General features: G+C 39.3%; 2 protein-coding genes across 7 annotated transcripts in view; one reads left to right on the forward strand and one right to left on the reverse strand.

The window, feature by feature from the left end:
• ASB3 (ankyrin repeat and SOCS box containing 3) overlaps positions 1-9,945 on the reverse strand; it is a 118,465-nt gene extending 108,520 nt beyond the window's left edge. For 2 of the 4 annotated variants that reach the window (XM_023190188.3, XM_023190186.3), the window contains exon 1: positions 9,725-9,945. The gene's annotated coding sequence lies outside the window, so the exon portion shown is untranslated. The remainder of the gene's footprint in view (positions 1-9,724) is intronic. The other 2 variants (XM_023190189.3, XM_023190185.2) reach the window with 2 other exon arrangements.
• ERLEC1 (endoplasmic reticulum lectin 1) overlaps positions 9,841-25,750 on the forward strand; it is a 33,148-nt gene continuing 17,238 nt past the window's right edge. Inside the window, exons 1-8 of one of the 3 annotated variants that reach the window (XM_023190191.2) lie at positions 9,841-10,285; positions 17,456-17,560; positions 19,036-19,116; positions 20,615-20,692; positions 20,826-20,889; positions 21,838-21,872; positions 24,199-24,422; positions 24,515-24,644. In XM_023190191.2, the coding sequence (XP_023045959.1) occupies positions 10,124-10,285; positions 17,456-17,560; positions 19,036-19,116; positions 20,615-20,692; positions 20,826-20,889; positions 21,838-21,872; positions 24,199-24,422; positions 24,515-24,644 (879 nt within the window). In that variant the 5' untranslated portion in view covers positions 9,841-10,123. The remainder of the gene's footprint in view (positions 10,286-17,455; positions 17,561-19,035; positions 19,117-20,614; positions 20,693-20,825; positions 20,890-21,837; positions 21,873-24,198; positions 24,423-24,514; positions 24,645-25,750) is intronic. The other 2 variants (XM_023190192.2, XM_023190193.2) reach the window with 2 other exon arrangements.

The raw sequence follows: 25,750 nt of genomic DNA on the forward strand, positions 1-25,750 counted from the left end.
TGTACTAGGCTTATCTCATTTTGCTTAAAGTTCTCCAATCCATCCGTGTTGTCACAAATGACAAAATTTCTTTCATTTTTAAGGCTGAATAGTACTCCACAGAGTATGTACGCCACATATTTCTTTATCCATTCATCTGTCAAAGGACACTTAGGTTGATTCCATGTCTTGGCTATCGTGATTAATGCTGCAATGAACATGGGAATGCAGATATCTCTTCAACATATTGATTTCCAATCTTTTAGGTAAATACCCAGAAGATGGATTGCTGGATCATATGGTAATTCTATTTTTAGGTTTTTGAGGAACCTCCATTGTTTTCCATAATGGCTGTACTAATTTACACTGCCATTAACAGTGTACAAAGTTTCCCCTTTCTCCATATCCTCACCAACACTTATCTTTCATCTGTTTGATAACAGTCATTCTGACACGTATTGGGGTGACATCTCATTGTGGTTTTAATTTGCATTTCCCTGATGATTAGTAATGTTGAGCATCTTTTCATGTATCTGTTGGCCATTTGTATGTCTTCTTTTGAGAAATGTCTATACAGGTTCCTTGCCCATTTTTTAATTGGATTATTTGTATTCTTTCTATAGAGTTATTTGAGTTCCTTTTATATTCTGAATTTTAACACCTTATCATATGTATGGCTTGCAAATATTTCCTCCCAATCCATAGGATGTCACAACTTAATTTTAATCAGAAACCAACAACTATTCTCTAATGAGCAACTTTCTGCCAGATTGTACCCAAATAAGACAAACAAGTAGCTATGACAATCAAGTAATTTTTTTTTTTTCAGACAGGGTCTCGCTGTGTTGCCCAGGCTGGAGTGCAGTGGCACAATCACAGCTCACTGAAGCCTCAACCTCCCAGGCTCAAGCAATCCTCCCACCTCAGCCTCCCAAGTAGCTGGGACTACTGGCATGTGCCACCACGCCTGGCTAATTTTTGCATTCTTTGTAGAGATGGAGTTTCACCATGTTGCCCAGGCTGGTCTTGAACTCCTCATCTCAAGTGATCCGCCTACCTCAGCTTCCCAAAATGCTGGGATTACAGGTGTAAGCCACCATGCCCAGTCCAATCAAGTAATTTCTTTACTTCACTTCCATATTCAGCCTGCAAAGGTCTGCTGCTTACACTATTAAAACAGAGCTCCCTGAATTTCTTCTAGTTTTGGGTGCTGCCTCATTCATTAATCCTTTAACACAAAAATAAATTCTGTCTTCAGATAAAATTCATTTTGTCTAAAGTTTTTCTTTTAACAAAGTCAAAACGAAGTTACCAAGGAAGCCCTGAAGCCTTTTTGTGATAAAGCTTAAAAGGTTACATGATAGTAAAAGGTTACATGCTGAAAGATTCTCAACTAAAGAGTCTTATCATAAGTCAAGAGCCAGAGTTTCTTACATATTCTTCTTGTTTCTAATCTCTTTTCCTCTTTCCAATACATGCTCTACTCTGCACTCATAATTACTTTCCTAAAATATGGAACTAAGGTCAGTAATCAAAAATCCCTTCCTACTGCATATAAAATAAATTCAAATCCTTTAATCTGGCATTCAACTATTTACAATCTGGTCAATCTGGTGGTGTCAGTGTATTTGTCAAATTTCACTTCCCACTGATGTACTCCCCTGCCCCTCATGCTCCAATCACACCACCCTCCTCATTCCGTAAGACCTAGCTCAAATGAGAGAACTAATGATAGGTGGCAAGCAATGACTATGCACTGAGACCACCAAAATAACTAAGATAGTCCCCAGCTATCAAGAATCATATTTGGTAGAGAAACAAACAAGGCTGGGCACAGTGGCTCATGCCTGTAATCCCAGCACTTTGGGAGGCCAAGGTGGGAGGATCACGAGGTCAGGAGATTGAGACCATCCTTGCTATCATGGTGAAACCCCGTCTCTACTAAAAATACAAAAAATTAGCCAGGCATGGTGGCGGGTGCCTGTAGTCCCAGCTACTCGGGAGACTGAGGCAGGAGAATGGCGTGAACCCGGGAGGCGGAGCTTGCAGTGAGCCAAGATCGCACCACTGCACTCCAGCCTGGGTGACAAAGCGAGACTCTCCATCTCAAAAAAACAAACAAATCTATGTTATTTAATATAAAAGATGTGATATAAAATACAAGCAGAGGGATGGGTATGGTGCTCGTGCCTGTAATATCAGCAATTTGGGAGGCCAAAGCAAGGGAATCACTTGAAGTCAGTAGTTTGAGACCAGCCTGGGCGATACAGTGAGACCACGTCTCCACAAAAATGTAAAAATCAGCTGGGCATAGTGGCACATGTCTGCAGTCCTAGCTACTCTGGAGAATGAAGCAGAAGGATCTCTTGAGCCCAGAAGTTCAAGGCTGCAGTGAGCTATCATAATGCCCCTGCATTTCAGCCTGAGCAACATTGTTGCGGGAAGTCAGGGACCCGGAACAGAGGGACCAGCTGAAGCCATGGCAGAAGAACATAATTGTGAAGATTTCATGGACATTTATTAGTTCCCCAAATTAATACTTTCATAATTTCTTATGCCTGCCTTTACTGCAATCTCTGAACATAAATTGTGAAAATTTCAAGGACACTTATCACTTCCCCAACCAATACCCTTGTGATTTCCTATGCCTGTCTTTAATCTCTTAATCCTATCATCTTCATAAACTGAGGAGGATGTATGTCACCTCGGGACCCTGTGACGATTGTATTAACTGCACAAATTGTTTGTATAGCATGTGTGTTTGAACAATATGAAATCTAGGCACCTTGAAAAAAGTACAGGGTAACAGCAATATTCAGGGAACAAAGGAGATAACTTCGAACTCTGACTATGAGTGAGCCGGGCGAAAAAGAGCCATATTTCTCTTCTTTCAAAAGCAGATAGGAGAAATACCGCTGAATTCTTTTTCTCAGCAAGGAACATCCCTGAGAAAAAGAATGTGTCCCTGAGGGGAGGTCTCTAAAATGGCTGCTTTGGGGATGGCTGTCTTTTAAGATCATAGACAAAGGGATGAAATAAGCCACGGTCTCCTGTAGCATTCCCAGGCTTACTAGGACAAGGAAATTCCTGCCTAATAAATTTTGGTCAGACTGGTTGTCTGGTATCAAACCCTGTCTCCTGATAAGATGTTATCAATGACAATGCATGCCCAAAACTTCATTAGCAATTTTAATTTCGCCCCATCCTGTGGTCCTGTGATCTTGCCCTGCCTCCATTTGCTTGTGATATTTTATTACCTTGTGAAGTATGTGATCTCTGTGACCCACACCCTATTCGTACACTCCCTTCCCTTTTGAAAATCGCTAATAAAAACTTGCTGGTTTTACATCTCAGAGAGCATCACGGAACCTGCCGACATGTGATGTCTCCCCCAGACACCCAGCTTTAAAATTTCTCTCTTTTGTACTCTTTCCCTTTATTTCTCAGACCAGCCAACACTTAGGGAAATAGAAAAGAACCCATGTTGAATATTGGAGGTGAGGTTCCCTGCCTGGGCAATATAGTGAGACCACGTCTCTACAAAAATGTAAAAATTAGCTGGGCATTGTGGCACATGTCTGCAGCCCTAGCTACTCTGGAGGATGAAGCAGAAGGATCTCTTGAGTCCAGAAGTTCAAGGCTGCAGTGAGATATCATAATGCCCCTGCACTTCAGCCTGAGCAACACAGCAATACTCTGTCTCTAAAACTAATAACAAATAAATAAAATACAAGCAGAATACAGAAAGACAAATTACCAGTTCAAAGTAGTAGAATCACAGAAAGCTTCACAGGAAAAAACAAAAAGGTGTTCATGTGTCAGAGAATAATGGTTAACACTTACGTAGCACTAACTATATGCTAGAATCTATACCAAGTGCTTTATGTATATTAACTCATTTAATCCTTATTTTCTATGATGATGAAAATGAGAGGCAAAGAGTTTAAGTAAAACAAACGTAGTATCATTTATTGAACATTTTCAATATGCTAGGCACTATGCTAAGCACTGAATAGGAACAAAATGAAATTAAGGCCTACAATTTTAAAAAGAACAAAAAAGGCAGCCAGGCACAGTGGTTCACACCTGTAATCGCAGCACTTTGGGAGGCTTGAGGGGGCAGATCACTTGAGCCCAGGAGTTGGAGACCAGCTTGGGCAACACGGCAAAACCTTATCTCTTACAAAAAAATACAAAAAAATTTAGCCAAGCATAGTGGCGCACACCTGTAGTCCCAGCTACTGAGGAGGCTGAGGTGAGAGGATCACTTTAGCCCGGGAGGTTGAGACTACAACGAGCCAAAATCATGCCACTGCACTCTAGCCTAGGCAACAAAGTGAGACTCTGTCTCCAAAAAAAAAAGTGAGAGATGGTAGTTACCTCATTTTGTAACTCCATTGGTAGGGCTTAACCCCATTGAGATTGTTTTCTTTTTTTTTTTTTTTTTAGAGAGGGAGTTTCACTCTCGTTACCCAGGCTGGAGTAGTGCAATGGCACCATCTCGGCTCACCGCAGCATCCACCTCTCAAGGTTCAAGCAATTCTCCTGCCTCAGCCTCCAGAGTAGCTGGGATTACAGGCATGTGCCACCACGCCTGGCTAATTTTCTATTTTTAGTAGAGACAAGGTTTCTCCAAGTTGGTCAGGCTGGTCTCCAACTCCCAACCTCAGGTGATTCGCCTACCTCAGCCTCCCAAAGTGCTGGATTACAGGCGTGAGCCACCACGCCTGGCTGAGATTCTTTTCTAAAATAGGACAAAATAAAAATAGGACTTTTTAAAACAGGATTTAAAAGATTCACCTAATCACCTATATCCTACAGCCATAATTTTCTTTTTAAACAACAGTATGCTTTGCCCAATTTTCTCAACAGCATTGATTTATTCAGCAAATACTGGCTGGTTGCCATGGCTCACATCTGTAATCCCAACACTCTGGGAAACCAATAATTCAAAAAATAAAATAATTGGCTAGGCAGGCTGGTGCACACCTGTAGTCCCAGCTACTGAGAAGGCTGAGGTGATGGGAGGATTGCTTGAGCCCCAGAGGTTGAGGTGGCAGTGAGCAGTGATCACGCAACTGCACTCCAGCCGGGTGACAAAGCGAGACACTGCCTCAAAAAAAAAAAAAAAAAAAATGGATTACTCACTCTCTGCAAGACAAACTAAGCACATACATTTTCCTCCGCTTCCTAACAAAATCCCACTGAAATGCATTCATTCATTCTGGAAGAGAAAGCAGGTGGGATCATATTGAGGTTTAAGCCAGTGCAGAGAAAACTGCAGTCCAGAACAAACACACATGCATACATGAGAAGGCTATAGCAATGCAGAAGACATTCCTGCCAGCAGAGCCTGGAGATGTACCAATCTTAGAAACAGAAGAAGAAGAACGATGTAGGACTAAAATCAGAATTATTATAAGATTTATATGAAACAGCAAATCAAACTTTTTAACACAGCCCTTTACACATAAAAAGCCTGGCAGTAACAGTATTTGTGTCTAGCTAAAACCACATCTACTTTGTTGTTGTTGCTCTTTTTAATTTAACAGTCTACCCTGGAAGCATTTGAGCATCCTCATGTTCCATAACAAAGCATTCCTTATGTGGGTACAGGGTAGAAGGAGAGGAGGAAAGAGGTAATTCGTTTCTTGCACCTCTCTCAAGGACCCTAAAGTGAGACCCAACAGCTAGTATCCTGCTGACTTACAAAAGAGCTCAATAATTTTTTTTTTTTTTGAGATGAAGTTTCACTCTTGTCACCCAGGCTGGAGTGCAATGGTGCAATCTTGGCTCACTGCAACCTCCGTCTCCCAGGTTTAAGTGATTCTCCTGCACCAGCCTCTTGAGTAGCTGGAATTGCAGGAGCCTGCCAGGACTTCTGGCTAATTTTTATATTTTCAGAGATACAGGGTTTCACCATGTTCGCCATGCTGGTCTCGACCTCCCGACCTCAGGTAATCTCCCAAAGTGCTGGGATTACAGGTGTGAGCCACTATGCCAGGCCAAGTTTTTTTGTTTTTTTTTTTAAGGAAAATCTCAACAGAAAAGGATGAAAATAAACAATTGACCTGAAAGAAGTAGAGCTATTTCCAGGAATGGGGGATAAATATTTAAAAGTTATAAGTGTTATCCTCAAAGAAATTCATGTCATGAGAACAATGCATCCATTAAAAATCAGTAACTAGAAACTGTGGGGGAAAAAAACCACTGAAAAAGAAAGTGAAAAAAACTGAAAGTCAAGGAAATGGTCCTCTTGGATTGATCCTTCATATTATATATTTTTTCTTTTTATATTTTTCCCTCTGTATTTGGAAGAATCTATCTAAATGTATGTAGAAGAATGTATCTAAATTCTGAATAGAATAGAGAAAATGTAAGAACATAATTAAAGAAATAATTGAAGAAAATTTTCCAGAAGTGAAAAATAGGACTCATAGAGTGCCAAGAAGGATGAATGAAAAAAGATTCACCACCTAGAAACACTGATAAAATATCACAGAACCAACGATAAAGAAAACAGCCTAATAAAATCTTCCAGAGAAAAAAGTATGATACCTGCAAAAGAAAGAGAGGGCATTAGACTTGTCATCAGATACACTAGACGCTAAAAAGCAACAAAATGTCTTCCAAGTTTTGAAGAAAACAAAATGATTGTGGACTAAGTCTATTCCCAAGCTATCATTAAACGAGCAGGAAAGGTAAAGGCATTTTCAGACATATGAAGCCTGTGGAAATTAAATTACCTGTTTAATCCTTTCTGAAAAAAATTGCTTAGTTTTACCCCAACAAGGTGGGAAAAAAAACTGTGACAAATGAGGACATGGAATACATAAAGCAGTAGACCTAACCCAGGCATGATACAAAGAAATCTCAGAAAACAGGTATGCAACTGACTTGGAAAGCAACTAGTCTAAATCACACGTGTGAGAGCTGGAAAGATAGCTTCAGGGGCAAAATGAATTTATTTTAGCAAATATAGTGCCAATATTAGGAAGCAGGATACCTTAATTGGCAGAGATAGAATTACATTTTTTTCTCTGCAGATGCAATCATACTTACTGGTTTTATAGTGAATGATGACTGCATAATTATAATATGGTAAATAGTTGAGAGGTTTTCAATGTTTAAGAATCAACCTATAAATAAAGCATAGAAGACTTGTATTGATTGATGTCTTATGGCTCCTTAAAATGTATAAAACCCAAGTGTAGCCCGACCACTTTGGGCACATGCTGTCAGGACCTCCTGAGGCTGTATCAATGACATGTCCTTAACCTTGGCAAAATAAACTTCTAAATTGGTTGAGACTTGTCTCACCCTCTATTACCTTCCTGAGGCTGCTGTAATAAATTACCACAAACTGAGCAGCTTAGACAACATAAATTGATTCTCTCACAATTCTAGAAACTGGAGGTCAGAAATCAAGACATCAGCAGGGCTATTCTCTCTCTGAAAGCTCTAGAGAACGATTCTTCCTTGCCTCTTCCTAGCTTATGGTGATTACTGGCAATCTTTAGCGTTCCTTGGCTTACAGACACATACTCCAATCTCTGCCTCCTCCTTCATGGCATGGCATTCTCCTTGTGTCTCCATCTGTATTCAAATTTCCCGCTTCTTATAAAGATACCAGTCATTGGATTAGGGCCTCCTTCGATTCAGTATGACCTCATCCTTACTTGAATTACATTTGCAAAGACCCTATCCCAAGTAAGTTCACACTCACAGGTTCTAGGCGATAGGACTTAAACATATCTTTTTGGGGAACACAATTCAACCCACAACACCCTCTATAATCAATTTTCCACACAGCAGCCAGAATGATCTTCACAAATGTACATTGGGTCCTGTCCACTCTCCTGCCTACAGAGCTGTGTCTCCCTGGCCTTTTTCTGCTTCTCAAACTTCTACCACCTTCCTCTTACACTCCAGCCACACCAGCCTTCCTTCTATCACTCCAACACATCAAGCTCATTCCTGCCTCAGGGCCTCTGCCTGGAAATCTGTCTGGCTCCCTTCTCATCATTCAAGTCACAGCTTAGATGTCACTTCCTCACAGAAGTCTCCTCTGCCCTACGTACTAAAAGCAACACATCCCACGGGTATTCTCTTTCACATAACCCTAGTTTCTTCGCAGCACTTACCAATACCAGAAATTATTTTACTTAAGTCCCCTCTTACTTGAATATCAGCTGTATTGAACACAGATTCAATCACTATAGTTCTAAATGCTAAAACAGGACGTCACAGAAAGTTTTCATTTTTATTTAGTCAAGTACATCTCTTTTCCTTCATGACTTAAGACTAGTGCTTAGCACAGAATAAACGCTAAAAAAAAAAAAAAAAAAAAAAGGAAGTTAACTGTTACTACTACCATAATAGTTTGCAATTATTTGTTTGCACAATCTCCCTGGCTAGACTGAGACCAAAGACAGAAACCCATTTATTTGCCATTTTACCAATCCCAGTGGAGCCGGGCACAGTGGCTCAGGCCTGTAATCCCAGCACTTTGGAAGGCCGAGGAGGGCGGATCACCCGAGGTCAGGAGTTCAAGACCAGCCTGGCTAACATGGTGAAACCCTGTCTCTACTAAAAATACAAAAATTAGGGTGTGGTGGCACGCGCCTGTAATCCCAACTACTGGGAAAGTTGAGAAAAAGGAAAATCCCTTGAACTCGGGAGGCGGAGGTTGCAGTGAGCCGAGATGATGCCTCTGCACTCCAGTCTGGGAGACGGAGCGAGACTCTATCTCAAAACAAACAACCAACAAAAATCCCAGTAGTCCGGAACATATCAAGCATTAACAAGAAGTGCTGAATATAATTAGCGAATAACAATTCTGAACAAAGTTATTTTCTTTGAGACTATGGATTCCTTATGTTAAAAATAAATTTTTACAGATAGAAAATGGGGCTGTTCTTCCTGCTTTTTGATTTGGTTCAAATCTGAGGAAGTGAGGGCGACCAGTCTTTAACAGATCTAGCAAGACTGTAGAGCTTTTCCAACCTCGCAGGAAGAGAATGGTAATTGCTCTAAAGCCAACACTGTATGTCCATCATATTGGAGATCAAAACAGACAACGGCATTTTTTCTGAAAAGGGGGAGGGGAAACCAAAACTTTTTGTTTAATTTGGGGATGCAGTCAGACGTGACTTAGTTCATAACCACACATTCATCTGGTGCTGAACCTCACATAATGAACCTTATCGGCTTCCTTGATAAAACAACATCCCAACACTTCAACCTAGAGACGAAGGAGCCTCCCTTGGGGTAAAAAATGTAGGGCTGTATGTAATGTCTAGCTGTCCATTCCACGAGAGTCTCCCACCATGCCAAATTCGGAGGCTCGCGGTATTCTCCTACCGGGAGATGGCGGGCTACCTCACCCCAGGTTTCCCCTAACACAGAGTTGCAGTCGCTGAACAAACTGCCCTGCGTTAGTCAGAAGCTGTTAGGTAATTAGACGGCCACGGTGTACAGCAGAAGAGGTGCAGGGAAGCTTCAGGCGGGAAAGACAAATGCTAAACGCGGAGTAAAGGAAGAAAAGCTGCGAGAAGGCAGGTCAGTCAGGAACACCGCCATTTCTCACAACTCATGCTACTTCGAATTTTCTCATCTAAGGACCCGCACCCGCACCGTTCACACTGTCTTCTTCCCACTCACTCCCTGTGGGCCAAACCTCTACCTGCCCACTGGAGAGCAGCGCCAGTGGCTTCAGGAAGCGGCTGCCGCCTCCAAGACTCACCGGCCTGCCGTGCTGCCACTTCTACACCGAAATGGCTGGTCCGAGGCCGCGTCTCCAGATGCGGCGTCCCAGAAGGTCCCCGCTTTCGAGCCCCACCGCGATGTTGCAGCGGTCCGAAAACGAGAGACACTCAGCCGACGTCCCGGCCCCCGTAGGCGGACGGCTCCGCGACCCCCGGCCCCGGATGTTGATATGTAGTCTGCCCCGGAAACGGCGACAAGAAGCTCAAGGGGGCGGAGGCGGCTTTGCCGGGCTCTCCGGAAGGAGACGTGGCGGTGATTGGGCGGGGGCTACCCGGGCCCTTTATAGTCCCGCCGCCTCCTCCTCCACCTCCTCCTCCTCCTCTCCTTCTAGAGCAGAGGAGGTTGTGGCGGTGGCTGGAGAAAGCGGTGGCGGAGGATGGAGGAAGGAGGAGGCGGCGTACGGAGTCTGGTCCCGTGCGGGCCGGTGTTACTGGTCCTCTGCGGCCTCCTGGAGGCGTCTCGCGGCGGCCGAGCCCTCCCTCAACTCAGCGATGACATCCCTTTCCGAGTCAATTGGCCCGGCACCGAGTTCTCTCTGGTCAGTGCCCTCACTAACCCCGCAACCACCCCTCCTCCTGATACTAAGGGTTCGGCCTCTTCCCTCGTTTTTCTTTGCATTTTCTCCCCAAGACCTTCTCTGCAGACTCTTACCTTCTCTAAGCCAAAGCTGCTTTTATGTCGCGTTCATTCATTGATTCGTTCTCACGTTATGTGGAGGCGTCCCCCTTGCTGAGCATTAGGGATCCAGCGATCACCTGCTGTCTACCTTTTTAATTCTGTCGCACTAAACTTTGCTTCCCAACACTCCCAACCTGCAGAGGCAGCTTTCGTAGAATAACGTCAGGTGCACTTACTCATCTTCCTTTTGGAAAATTAACTGTGGCTCTTTCTCCACCAGCAGACTTCTTTCCTTCAGTGTTACACGGCACGCTGCCCACACCACAGTACTTCAGACTCGAGTTCCCTCTCTCGTATTCGTTCTCCCTCTGTTGTATACACACACGGACACACGCAAACGCACAGCTCCAAGGGAACCTTTTCCTTTCAGAGTTGTTTCTGAGAGGGCTGTTTGGCCTGTGAGATGTTAACGACCCTTTATGCAGAATATGCTTTACAATTTTCATGTATTACGACCGCTATTCAAGTCCCCAGAACATGAGCTTCTGTGTTGTTTTCCTATAGTGAAGAACGTATTTATAACCTCGCGGAAATGAAAATTCAGTCTCGGGGGAGTGGACCGCTGAAAAGTCTTCCTGTCCACGTGTACCTACTGCAGGCCCATACAAATTGTACTCTTATGACACTTACCGTGTAATAATTAACTCATTTATTTCAAATTGAAGTCCCGGAAAAAGCAAATTTTTTTTAACTTTTTATTCCAATTACCTTCAAGCATTCAACTTGCAATACTTTATTATATTCTTTTATTACGATATCATTGAAACAGTAAGTGATACTATGATGTCAAAACAAGATGTATCAAGTTAATGGATGTTATGATTACCAGATAGCTTTCTATTTGCAAATGTTAGGGGTTTTTGGTTTGGTTTGGGTTGGGTTTTTTTGTTTTTGTTTGTTTTTTGAGACAGGGTCTCAGTCTGTTGCCCATCCTGAAGTACAGTGGCACGGTCACCACTGGCTGCAGTCTCGACCTCCTGGGCTCAAGAGATCCTCCTGCCTCAGCTTCCCAGTAGCTGGGACTACAGGGAAACCCCACCACTCCTGGCTAATTTTTTTTTTTTTTTTTTTCTAGAGTCAGAGTCTTGAACTCCTGGGCTCAAGCAATCCTCCTGCCTCAGCCTCCCAAAGTGCTGGGATTACATGTGTGAATCAAGTGTTAAGTTTTTTTGCTTATTTTTCACATCCGGTTTGTTTCTGCAGCCCTTGTTCTCCCATTCTGGTTGTTCAATGGCTTCTGAATTTATCTAGGTAAACATTTTTCTGGGAAGTCAAATTTCTCTTTGTATTGCCACGAAATATTGATATATTAAAATACTTATGTAAAATTTTGTTATGAATCAGATATAACTTTAGCAAGCTTGGATGAGAATACTTTAATCTCTGTTGTTGTATCCAAAGAGCACACTTGGAGTGAATATGGCAGATGTTTGAAGAATTGTGTCATTAAAATTTTTTACTCTTGCACCTGTGGGTTTTTTTTTAATTTAAAAAAACTTGCTGATACATAGCCCTGAAAATTTAATTACCTATAAGTGAGCGATTAAAACTAGCATTTTTAGAGGTCACTACCAAATTGTCATTACATCTTCTTTCTGTCTTAGCATATGCTACACCAGCCTTTCACATATCTAACAATTTTATTTCAAAAAAAATTATTTGGCCAGGCACGGTGGCTCACGCCTGTAATCCCAGCACTTTGGGAGGCCGAGGCAGGCGGATCGTGAGGTCAGGAGTTCAAGACAAGCCTGACCAACATGGTGAAACCCTGTCTCTACTAAAAACACAAAAATTAGCTGGGTGTGGTGGTGCACACCAGTAATCCCAGCTACTTGGGAGGCTGAGGCAGGAGAATTGCATAAACCCGGGAGGTGGAGGTTGCAGTGAGCCAGGATCGCACCACTGCACTCCAGCCTGGGTGACAGAGTAAGACTCCATCTCAAAAAAAAAAAAAAATTTTTTTTTAAAGGCTGGAGTGCAATAGGTATTTATAGGCATGATTATGCTCACTACAGCCTCGAACTCCTGGGCTCAAGCAATCCTCCTGCCTCAGCCTCTGGACACGTGGTCACCATTGCATCTGGCTTTTTTTTCTTTAAGTCTGCGTTAGTTTGAGAAAAATTAGAGATACTGTTCTATGAATTGGCACAAGGCCTATGTCCTTTATGTAAAAATAAGCCACAATAGTCATTGCCATTGGTATTTTTTTTTGTTAATATTTCTATAATCTTAAGGCTTCCCTTTGCTGGTGCATTTAACTGAAACTACTGGCTGGGCACAGTGGCTCACGCCTATAATCCCAACACTTTAGGAGGCTGAGCTGGGTGGATCACTTGAGGCCAGATGTTTGAGACTAGCCTAGGCAACATGGCAAAACCCTGTCTCTACTGCAGATAAAAAAATTAGCCCATCATGGTGGCACACGCCTATAGTTCCAGCTACTTGGTATGCTGAGGCAGGAGAGTTGCTTGACCCTTGGAGGCAGAAGTTACAGTGATCCAAGATTGCGCCACTGCACTCCATCCTGGGCAACAGAGAAGGCGTCTGTCTCAAAAAGAAAGAAAAACAAAAAGAAACTACTGCCCTCCTCACCTGGCACTGCCATTTTTTTAATGGGCCAGTTGGTTGGACATTTGTGTGTGTTTGTGACAGAGTCTCGCTCTGTCATCCAGGCTAGAGTACAATGGTGCCATCTCAGCTCACTGCAACTTCTGCCTCCTAGGTTCAAGCGATTCTCATGCCTCAGCCTCCCCGGTAGCTGGGATTGTAGGCATTCGCTACCACACCCGTCTAATTTTTTTTGTATTTTTAGTAGAGATGGGGTTTCACCATTTTGGCCAGGCTGGTCTCAAACTCCTGACCTCAAGTGATCCGCCCACCTCGGCCTCCCAAAGTGCTGGGATTACAGGCGGGAGCCACTGTGCCTGGCCGCTGGTTGGACATTTGTATCTAATATGCAGCTGTATGAAATAGGATAAGGTCCTTTGTCTGTCTACTATCTGAAATTGGAAGAGACTGGATTAGAAGATCTGAATTTTTTAAGCTTTAAAATTACCTTATTTAAATCATCTTCCCATTCAGATATATTGAAACAATATATAATCATTTACAATCTTGCTTTCAGATTTGCTTAGAAAAAGTATTAAGCACCAAAACTGTAAAATGGGGGTTGTTTGTGTGTTTTAGTAGAGATAGTTTCCCTATGTTGCTCATGCTGGTTTCAAACTCCTGCTCACAACTATCCTCTGGTCTCAGCCTCTTAAAGACTGGATTACCGGCATGAGCCATCTCACCTGGACAAAAAATTTGTGAATTTTTAATGTGTGCATTAACTAGTTAATAATTATTATATTCTTTGCTTATTGATGTTTAGCATTCAGTTTTGTTTTTGTGTATATATTTTTCTTCTGAAGTATCACCTCTGTCATTATGTTCAATTATTCGTTACTTCATAGAATTCATAGATTTCACCAAATTAAACCACGAATCAGTCTAATTTTCTGTCTACTTCTGTTGTGGATGTAGAATATATTTTACTCAGATTTTCCCAAGCACTACTCTTTGACCAACTCCATGGTTTATAGCATATTTATAGCATTGACAGGTTCTATCGACAGGTGTATTTTATAGCCTCTACCATTATAGAAGTTCTCTCATCCTCTAACCATCTTAATTCCTCCAGACCCACGTCAAACATTAGGAATTCCTCGCATGCCAAGATATTTTTAAAGTTCCTTAACTTTTAAAGTACCCCAGCTCCTCTGATTGGTTTCATTATATTAAAGTTTGACTTTATATCAAATCTCTAATAAAATTGACTTTATGTCAAATCGCTGATTTCCTCTTCTATTGAGAATAGCTTGTTATATAAAAAAAGTTTTTTATACAATCTAATTCTGTATATTCTGAGTTTATTATATTTTGTTTTCTTAAAGTAAGAACCTGTTTTACAAAATCAGAATCCTGATTTTAGTAGATCAAAATGTTTAGAAAAATCACAAAAGATTAACTTTTTCTCTGTAATTGCTGTTACCAAAAAGTAAAGTTTGCTAAAAATATATTTTGTGGTCCCAATAAATGACTCAATATTTCAGCAAAGAGTTTTCAGATAGAATTGCTATTTGGTCTATTTTATTGGGAAAGCAGCCTTTCCTAAACTAATGAAAGACAATTATTTGCATCAAGAATTGTCTTCCCTTTTTTGCTGTGGATCCAAACAAGCATTTTCTTTTTACATTGTAAGCATTTTGGAGACCATTTTGAAAGGAATTACAAATGTTATGTCTTATAGCAAATCGTTGGCACAATTGAATGTTTCTAAGAAATTCTTTGTAAGTTTAGCCTTGCAACTCTTACTTTCAAATCTCTTTGATTCCCTCATCATCTATAATGCTCTTTTTTTTTTTTTTTTTAAAGAGAGACGGGGTCTCACTAAGTTGCCCAGACTGGACTCAAACTCTTGGGCTCAAGCAATTCTCCCACCTCAGCCTCCTGAGTAGCTGAGATTATAGGTGCACACCTGACTTACAGTGGCCTTTTAAACAAGTGTCCTTGGCCACATTTCAAGTCTACATAGTAATCTAGAAAAGGTTTGTAAAAGCTCATTCAAATCTGTTAAAATATTTAAGAGCTTACAGAATATGGAGCCAATCTGTTTGAATTCTCTGGGCTCTGCTACCTCTAGATTTTTTAACCTTGGGCAAATTGTTTAAGCTCTGGACTTTAGTGTCTGTTTCTGTAAAAATGAGTGTAATGCTTGTTTTGAGGATTGAGTTAATGAATGTAAAACACTTAAAACAGTACTGTCCTAGAACTAATACAGCTAGTACTTACTGCTTTGTTTTGGTTTGTTGTCTTGTGGAAAATGCTGTAATTTGCATTTGTGTTTAGGATTACATTGGTGCCAAGTAGTACTGGTTTTATTATAGTTAAGGGTTGTTAGGCCAGGGCAGTGGCTCATGCCTGTAATCCCAACACCTTGGGAGGCAGAGGCTGGCAGATGGCTTGAGCCTAGGAGTTTGAGACCTACCTGGGCAACAGGACAAAACCCCATCTCTACAGAAAAGTTACCGGGGCATGGTGGCACGTACCTGTAGTCCCAGCTACTAGGGAGGCTGAGATGGGAGGATCTCCTGAGTCTAGGAGGTCAGGCTACAGTGAGCTTTGATCATGCCACTGCACTCAGCCTAGGTTAGTGAGAGACCCTGTCTCAAAAAAAAAAAAAAAAAAGTTACTATTAAATTGAGAATAGAACAAAAGTCCTTAATAAGAAGAGGTTCTCCTTGCCAGGAATAGCTAAATAGTACCATAGTTGCACAGTACCATAAGAGGAAAGTGAAGAGAGAATTATCTTAGAACACGTATCATCAAACACAAACATTTCTGCCTTAGTAAAACAAGTATCATATTTTCTATCAGAGAGCAGAGATTTGTTTTTACTGAAATAATATCAGTTGTATTAATTAAAGTGTTTATTTGAATTCTGTTGACTCATACCAATGTGAATTTGTTTGGTTTCATAGTGTAGAAAGCTTTAAGGATAATTTTGTCAATATATGCCAGAAGTTGGCAAACTACAGCCATGGTGCTGTCCCACCACGTATTTCTATAAATAAGGTTCTATTACTATATCATCATCCCTATTTGTTTACCTATTGTTTGTGTACTTTGGTTGCTAGAGTGGCAGAGGTGCAACAGAGACCATATGGCTCACAAACCCTAAAATATTTACTCTCTGGCCCTTTACAAAAGTTTGCTGACCCCTGATATATACTAAGAAAAAGTTAAGTTGCCCGGGTGTGGTGGCTCACGCCTGTAATCCCAGCACTTTAGGAGGCCGAGGCAGGCGGATCACGAGGTCCGGGGGTCGAGACCATCCTGGCTAACACGGTGAAACCCCATCTCGACTAAAAATAGAAAAAATCAGCCGGGCATGGTGGCGGGTGCCTGTAGTCCCAGCTACTTGGGAGGATGAGGCAGGGGAATGGCGTGAACCCGGGGGATGGAGCTTGCAGTGAGCCGAGATTGCGCCACTGCACTCCAGCCTGGGAGACAGAGCAAGACTCCACCTCAAAAAGAAAATAAAAATAATTAAAATAAAATAAAATAAAGTCAAGTCAACACAGATGATCTGTAGTAATTTTGCTTTTAAAAAGAATTTATTTGTGGATAAATTCATACATTCTCCAAATATGAAAAATACTGTATTACATTACTTTCATGTCCCATGCAACAGAACTGAGAGTACTGTATATTTGTAAAGTGCTGTGGATTGTCATATATAGATGGTAATTGCTAATAGCAGTAATAAGTGTTCAGTGATGGTGTATCTATGAACATTCATTGCCACCTCTTAGTGCCTTTGTTTTCTTTTCTTTTCCTTTTTTTTTTTTTTGTTTTGTTTTGTTTCGTTTTGTAACAGGGTCTTGCTACGTTGCTCAGACTGATCTTGAACTCCTGGGCTAAAGCAGTCCTCCCACCTCAACCTCCCAAGTATAATCACTATTTTAACTTCAATCTATTGCATTCCTCCTTTTTTTCTTTATACTCCAAACATTATTTTGTTCATTTATTTTCCTATTATGACACCAGAATAAAGCTTATTACTTTCATTTTGTAATTAATAAGTATGTTGATGAAGCCACAAAAAAGAATGAAAGCATGTCCTTTGCAACAACATGGATGCAGCTTGGAGGTCATTATCTTAAGTGAATTAAGACAGAAACTGAAAACCAAATACCGTATATTTTCATTTGTAAGTGGAGGCTAAGCGTTGAATACACACTCAAAGACAAGAACAATAAACACCGGAGATTCCAAAAGACGGGAGAGAGGAAAGGGTGACAAACTACTTATCAAGTACTAGGGTACTTTAATGTGTGTAGCATATTTTCCCTCCCTTTAAAATAATCATCTGTTGAAATGTTAAATTAGTTTAAAGAGTCTTTTTTTCCAGGTAGGACTGAAGTTATTCAATGTGATACAATTTCACAGAGAAGAACATAATGAATATTTTTTGTTCTATTTGCAGCCCACAACTGGAGTTTTGTATAAAGAAGATAATTATGTCATCATGACAACTGCACATAAAGAAAAATATAAATGCATACTTCCCCTTGTGACAAGTGGGGATGAGGTAAGTTTTTATAAATATATCGATAATCCTGTCACCAAAAATATTTATGTAAAACATTGTAACTACATACTTTGAAGTAAAATTAAGTAACAGATTTCTCAATAAGACTGTTTTAGCATAAAAGTATTAATTGGTTTTAATATTCCTGAATTCTTTGATTTTGCAGTTTATCTTGGAAAAATTAGCAACCAACTTTTTTGTTTTTTTTTTTTTTTTTTTTGAGACGAAGTCTTACTCTGTCGCCAGACTGGAGGGCAGTGGCGTAATCTTGACTCACTGCAACCTCCGCCTCCCAGGTTCAAGCAATTCTCCTGCCTCAGCCTCCTGAGTAGCTGGGATTACAGGTGCACGCCACCACGCCCAGCTAATTTCTGTATTTTAGTAGAGACAGGATTTCACCATGTTGGCCAGGATGGTCTGGATATCTTGACCTCGTGATCCACCCATCTCGGCCTCCCAAAGTGCTGGGATTACAGACGTGAGACACCATGCCCAGCTGCGACCAGTTATTAATGTTTTGAATAAAAATCTAACTCCACACTTGCTTTCTTTATAGACATTAGAGTTTTAAAGCAAGATATAATTTTTAAATGTATATGTGACTTTTAAAATAAAGAATTGTTTGTAAGCAAGTCTGTAGGTACCCCATGCTTTCTCATTACCTTAGCTCATGCCCTTATCTTCCTCCTAAAATGCCCTAACTGCCTCTTATCCATCCTTCAAGGCAATGACTTCTTTCAAGATGAAACAGGAGAGGCAGCATGGTAAAATGGAAAGGACACCAGCCTAGGACCAGGAGGCTGAGGTATAGGCTATAGCTAGCTGTGGAACCTTGAACAAATCTGAAACTCACTTCCTCCACTCAATAAATTTATTAAGCCAATTCAATAATATTTTCATGATCTGGAAAATAGAAATATTAAACTCCGTGCTTTATTGGGTTTTGTTCATATTTGAAATCTAAGACCACTATTTTAAGTCTCCTTAAGACACACACACACACACACGGCATTCAAATCTGAAATATAAAAATAGATAGAAAACTGAAAAGTGCCTTAAAACTTTCCAATATATCCTGTAAGATTCAACTATTCTAAGGCTTTCATATCTAAGAATTTGTTTGGGTACAAGCATTTAAAAATTCTGAAATAAGTTTATAAGAATTGTTCAGGAAACTGATACTTAAAAGCCTTTTTTTCCTTCCATTCTTGCCTTGTGAAAAACAAAAATACATTTTAAAAGACCTTTTTTTTAAGAAAGAATGAACTCTATGAAAGATTATTTTATGGCTCCATATTTTTTACTTCAGTTCATTTGAAAGCAATGGCATACCATAGGATCTTGTTAAACATTTTGACATTTTTTCTCTTTTATTTCTAAGCATTTGTGATTTGAGTAATGAGTTAATACCCGAACAGCAAAGTTGGGTGAAATTCTAGAAAGACTATAAGTATTAAACTCCAATTCTTTCTTAGGAAGAAGAAAAGGATTATAAAGGCCCTAATCCAAGAGAACTTTTGGAACCACTATTTAAACAAAGCAGTTGTTCCTACAGAGTATGTATTTTATGTTTACTTGATGACTAGAAAATGATTACCAACAGCCAATAGACCTTTGAAAATACCGTTTCTTCTTTATTATGTTGTATGAGGTTTTTTTTAACTATTATTTTAGGTTTAGGGTTACACGTGCAGGATTGTTACATAGGTAAACTGCATGTCATAAGAGTTTGGTATACTGATTATTTAGTCACCTAGGTAATGAGTATAGTACCTGATGGGTTGCTTTTTTTTGATTTTGTTTTTGTTTTTATCCTCTCCCTCCTCCCATTCTCTAGCTTCAAGAAGGCCCCAAGTCTGTTATTCCCCTCTTTGTGTCCATGTGTTCTCATTTTTTAGCTCCCACTTATAAATGAGAACATAAAGTATTTGGTTCTCTGTACCTGTTGTATCAGATGTTAAGTTAGGTATAAATCTAAGTTATTTCTTTTTGTTTTTTTGCTTTTTTCTTTTTGAGAAAAGGTCTCATTCTGTCACCCAGGCTGGAGTGTAGCGGCATGATCATGACTAGCTGCAGCCCCAACCTCCCATGCTTCAGCTGTTCTCCCACCTCAGACTCCCCAGTAGCTGAGCACCACCATGCCCTGCTAATTTTTGTGTTCTTTTGTAGAGATGAGGTTTTTCACAGTGTTGCCCAGACTAGTCTCAAACTCCTGAACTCAAGCCATCCACCCACCTCAGCCTTTCAAAGTGCTAGAATTACAGGCATGAGCCACTGTGTCTGGCTAGTTATTTCTTAATAATATCTTACTCATTTCAATTCCTGTCTAGTGTATGCAGCAGATACCAAATAATACCAATAACAAATCGTATCATTTACCAAGCTGTTTTGAATGTTTTTCGGTTGAAACTTAAGTTTTCTGCCTTTTTTTTTTTTTTTTTTGAGACAGAGTCTAGCTCTGTCACCCATGCTGCCCATGTGGGAGCTCAGTGGCACGATCTCAGCTCACCGCAACCTCTGCCTCCCAGGTTCAAGTGATTCTGCCTCAGCCTCCCAGTAGCTAGGATTACATGCACGCACTACCACACCCCGCTAATTTTTTTGTGTTTTTTAGTAGAGATGGGGTTTTGCCATGTTCACCAGGCTGGTCTCGAACTCCTGGCCTCAAGTGATCCACCCACCTTGGCCTCCCAAAGTGCTGGGATCACAGCCGTGAGCCACTACACCCAACCAAAAGTATACAAGAGAATTTTAATTTAAAATGCTAATTTTTATTTTTTAAGCTATGTAGAAAATTATCCCTAAGCCAGGTAATTATTACAGACCTCAAGTGTATTCTAGACCTATTTACTTCACAGAATTCTCACATAGAGCTAGTGAAAATAATGAATAGACTTCAGAAATTTCACATTTTTCTGAGGCATAATTGTAAGTGTCATTTAATGAACGCTTACTCTGAAATCTTAGGGGAAATCTCAGCTGCTTCAAATATCAAAAAGTAATTCAGCTGAGTTATGTGGCTTTTGTATATTGAAATATATCCGTCTTTCTTAGATTGAGTCTTATTGGACTTACGAAGTATGTCACGGAAAACACATTCGGCAGTACCATGAAGAGAAAGAAACTGGTCAGGTGTGTTTTTCTTCAAAATATGAAACATTATAAGATGAGAACTTGAATAATGAGATTGATAGTTTTAAAGTTGTATCCTTAAAAATGTCTTTGCAAAATACTTAGTATATTTTTATTTTATTTTTCAATATAGAAAATAAATATTCACGAGTACTACCTTGGGAATATGTTGGCCAAGAACCTTCTATTTGAAAAAGGTTGGTGTCTACCCAGTGATTTGACAGTAATGCTGGAATTTGGTTTAAAATATATGTTCAAGTTGGAATTTAAGAGATTTTTTTTTTTGAACAGTCTGTGAATTTTAAAATACTGAAATAGGTTTCTGAACTGTCCCTTACAAAACTTTTGAAGAATTCTTTGTTTTCACCTTTTTTTTTTTTTTTTTTTTGAGACAGAGTCTCTCTTTGTCACCCAGGCTGGAGTGCAGTGGCATGAACACAGCTCATTGCAGCCTTGACCTCCTGGGCTCAAGTGATCTTCCTGCCTCAGCCTCCCAAGTAGCTGGGACCACGGGCACATGCCACCATGCCCACTAATTTTCGTATTTGTTGTAGAGATGGAATCTCGCCATGTTTCCCAGGCTGGTCTCAAACTCCTGGCTCAGGCGATCCACCCACCCCAACCTCCCAAAGTACTGGGATTGTATGCATGAGCATGAGTCACCATGCACAGCCTAAAAGCTTTACTAAAATAAGTAAGAAAAAAACATGTTTATCAAAGCAGAAAATAGTGAAAACAATGCCAGGTACATGTTAGTGTTATATTTATATAGTGTTAGTCTTCTGCTTGGTTTAAGCAAAGTTATTATATGTAGAAATAGATGTATCTCTCAAATGGTGATATATATTTATTCTATATTCAGATTGGTCAACTAATTTAATATTAAATTTTTCACTGAGATAAAAATACTTCAAAAGAAAATTGTTGTGGCCAGTTTTCTGCCTGAAATAGAGTATTTCCTAGGTAAAGATTAAATATGACTGTCCTTTCATACAAAACCATTCAAGGAAACTAGCTTTAAGTAAAATCGTATGTGTTTTGGACCTTCTTTAGAAAGAAGTTTAAGGTTACAAAGGTGGTTGAAAACTTAGTCATTTGTATCACATATGCCACTGCTCATTCTTTACACTTACCTTATTCCACAGAACGAGAAGCAGAAGAAAAGGAAAAATCAAATGAGGCAAGTGAGAGATGTTGCTTTTTTTACTCTTAACACTTATTGTTAGTGAGGTATGAATTTATATAACCTAACTGACAGAATATAGCTTTGTGTTCTTATTCTTCATCTGTCAAATACCTCAAAGGATTGGGTCAAAAAACCTTTGCAGTATATTCGTTTTTTCTGAGAAAAGTTACACTATTTACTCTCTTAAGATTACACAAAAATAAATCTATCACTGATGTGTCTGGGAAAGATTCTGTTATAGCATTATATCACTTCTGTGCTTGGCAGTGGTTCCCTCTATGTAACACTTGAAACTGTTAAGAGGTTTTGCATTTTTTTCTCTTGTTTGATCCCCCTCTCCTGTGGGCAAAACGGGTAAACTATAATGTAAATAACAAGCTACCAAACTGCAAGCATCTTAAAAGCAGGGACTGTCTTTTATCTGTTTACCCCATAGTACCAAGCAGAGTGTCAGACATATTGTAGGCACTTCATAAATGTTAATTGAAAGAATGGATAAATGATGTCTGCAGCATAGGGTTGTTTAAAAAGAGTAATTCCTCAGGAAACCTAATCACAATTTTTAAATCCCAAAAATTTTTGTAGAGTTTTTTAAAAAATAACTTATTAATAGAGGATATTTCCATAAATGGCTTAATATCATACTGAGACTTTTTTTAGAAGTAAAGTAAAATGGCAGAGGCCTTGAAAATTACTTAAAAGTGATGCCTATAACTTAAAAGGGTAGCTTTGGAGAGACTTGATAAGCTAAGCATAGAAACACATAGCATTGCTATTTTAAAAGATTTTAATTTTACAGACTACCTTTGAGATTAAAATAGTTATATACTGTGACTCTGGAAGACAGCAAAAGATGGAATTCAAAGTGTAAAATGATAAAGGAAGAGGAAGAAAATGGTAAAGGAAGAAAACTATTTTTTGAGCCCCAGTTTATAAGCCAGACACTGCCGGACATGTAACAAAAGCTAATGTTTAATTCTTCCAAAAACCTTTTAATATACAGTCATGAATCGCTTAACAGTGGAGGTGCATTATGAGAATTATGTGGTTAGGTGATTTTATTATTATTGTGCGAGCATGATAGAGTATACTTAACACAGACCTACGTGGTATGTATATTTTTATTTATGTTTTTTTCCCATGGAAAACCAAGTTCTCGGTACCATTACTGAATAGCAGTTATTTCTGCTACCGCAATGCAAATATCAAATGCAATATATCAGATTTCTGTATATGCTCCATTACAATCTTACGGGGCCACTGTCTTATATAAGGTCCATTGTTGACCAAAACGTCATTATGCAGTGCACGACTGTATATTATTATTCTACTTTTACAAATGACAAAAACTGAGATTTATTCAAAGTCATAAATCTAGTAAATTTAAAGCTTGGATTTGAACCCAGGATTTTCTAATTTTAGACACAGGCTTAAAAATCACATACATATAAGGAAATCTCAAAACATTTTTTCCTGAAAACATTTATTTATTGCTGGTTTTGGACATAGTGCTGACAGGGTACTAAAGTGATAGAAGATGAGATCCCTGCCTCCAAAGAGCTTGCTTGGAGATATTATAAACAGTGACTTTTTTTAAAGTTCTTACAGTAGATTTTTCTTGTGTTTATGTAGAGAAAAGTATGGGAGCTAACTTCTTAGTGATCCTTGTCTTCTCAGGTTCTATCCTTTATTCCTTCATTCCATGAAAATTTTTTAATTTGTCTTTTGCTGGCCTTGAGTAGATTTATATAGGAGTTTACATGCTGGCTAGTATTGCTGTTAATATGAAAAACGGGGAAGAAGAGTAAGCAGATTGATGAACCAGTCAGCACTGTATTTAAACTTCTGTTTTAGAATACAGTGTTTTACTATACAACCCTATTTTTTGGCAAATCAGCCTTCAGACCTGTCGAATCTAAACTCTAACATTGACCAAGAGTTTAGAGAAGAAAGCTCTGAGCAGCCCAGTATAGTAAGTTTCTATATTTTATCTTAGTCTCTTTCTTTAGAACTGTTGAGAATAATTCATATTAATCATTATTTTGTGGCCCTTTATATAAATGTACTTTTACTTAACATGTTAATTTTGGCACCAAATAATCTTTTTGCTGTATTAAACTAGCTCTGAAAATACAAATTTGCTCAAATAAAAACTTATGAATCAAAATAATATTAGAGAACTTAAAATATAGAAATATTACCTTTCAGTTAATAAGTAAAATATATAGTTTTCTTTCTTTCAGAATAATAAGTTCCTCTCCCATCCTCAGTCCCATTTCCATGTCTAATGAAAAGTCTGTCTTATACTCTTTTTTTTAAGATTCCCACTAAAAATATCGAAGGTCAGATGACACCATACTATCCTGTGGGAATGGGAAATGGTACACCTTGTAGTTTGAAACAGAACCGGCCCAGATCAAGTACTGTGATGTACATATGTCATCCTGAATCTAAGCATGAAATTCTTTCAGTAGCTGAAGTTACAACTTGTGAATATGAAGTTGTCATTTTGACACCACTCTTGTGCAGTCATCCTAAATATAGGTAGGATGTGCATTTAATATTTTAAACATAAAATGCACACATGCTTTAAAGTGTTCTGTGCATAGCTTTAATGCTTTGTTCCTACTGAATAGGTTCAGAGCATCTCCTGTGAATGACATATTTTGTCAATCACTGCCAGGATCGCCATTTAAGCCCCTCACCCTGAGGCAGTTGGAGCAGCAGGAAGAAATACTAAGGGTGCCTTTTAGGAGAAATAAAGAGGTATGAGAATTGTCTAATGATAGCTTTTCAGTGCTTCATTTTTAAAATTTCAGAGCATATGTCAATATTTTAATGATTTCTGTAGTATAATAGTAGTAATTTATTTTACTGGCCCAACCTTTTGAATTTCATTTTTCATTGATTTTAATCCTTTTCCTTATTCTAGTACTACTCAAGCTATTTTAATATTCTCTTATATTCATAATTTCATATTTTAAAGTTTGACATCCTACTCATTATAATTTAATTTTTAGGTATTTGTCCCAGCTAACTCTCTTGAAAAAATAGACTAAAACTCCATCTCTGTCTCCTCATACATTATTAATTCTTCAGCTCATTGCTGTCCTTTTAACCACTTCTGTGCGCTGCCTCCCCAGTTTAATATAGTGTCTTCCATTTTCATCTGCCTACTGGGCATAGCCATATACATTTTTAATAATCTCACACTCATCATTTTTTTCTCTTTCATGCTGACCCTTTTCTTGCCTTCTCCTGTGTTCTACCCAATTGACCAATTAGAAACCTAAGTCATTTTTCTTACCTGTATCTCTTCATTTATCTCTAACTCTAATCATTCACTAAACAGCATCAGTGTTATCTTCTAAAGGCTTTTCAAATCCATCCTGTCATTAGTTCAGGACCTCATTTCCTGGAACCAGAAACTTGTCTCTTAACACATCCCCTTTCTGATTCTTCCCACACAGCTGATAAAATGCTCTTTCTGAAATCACCCTTTGATTATGTGTTTAATCTCTTGGTAGTTAACACATACTACATTTCAGGATAGAATCATCACTCATGTAATACAAACCCCTTTGTGGTCTGACTTCAGCCTCATCTTTCATCACCATTCCCTTTATCCCAGCTGTTTTGAACAACTTAGAGTTTCTTAAAAGTACCACGGAGTACCATTTATTAAATAGGGAATCCTTTCCCCATTTCTTGTTTTTCTCAGGTTTGTCAAATATCAGATGGTTGTAGATGTGTGGCATTATTTCTGAAGGCTCCGTTCTGTTCCATTGGTCTATATCTCTGTTTTGGTACCAGTACCATGCTGTTTTGGTTACTGTAGCCTTGTAGTATAGTTTGAAGTCAGGTAGCGTGAC

This window comes from Piliocolobus tephrosceles, chromosome 15 (assembly GCF_002776525.5).
Source record: "Piliocolobus tephrosceles isolate RC106 chromosome 15, ASM277652v3, whole genome shotgun sequence".
NCBI lineage: Eukaryota > Metazoa > Chordata > Mammalia > Primates > Cercopithecidae > Piliocolobus > Piliocolobus tephrosceles.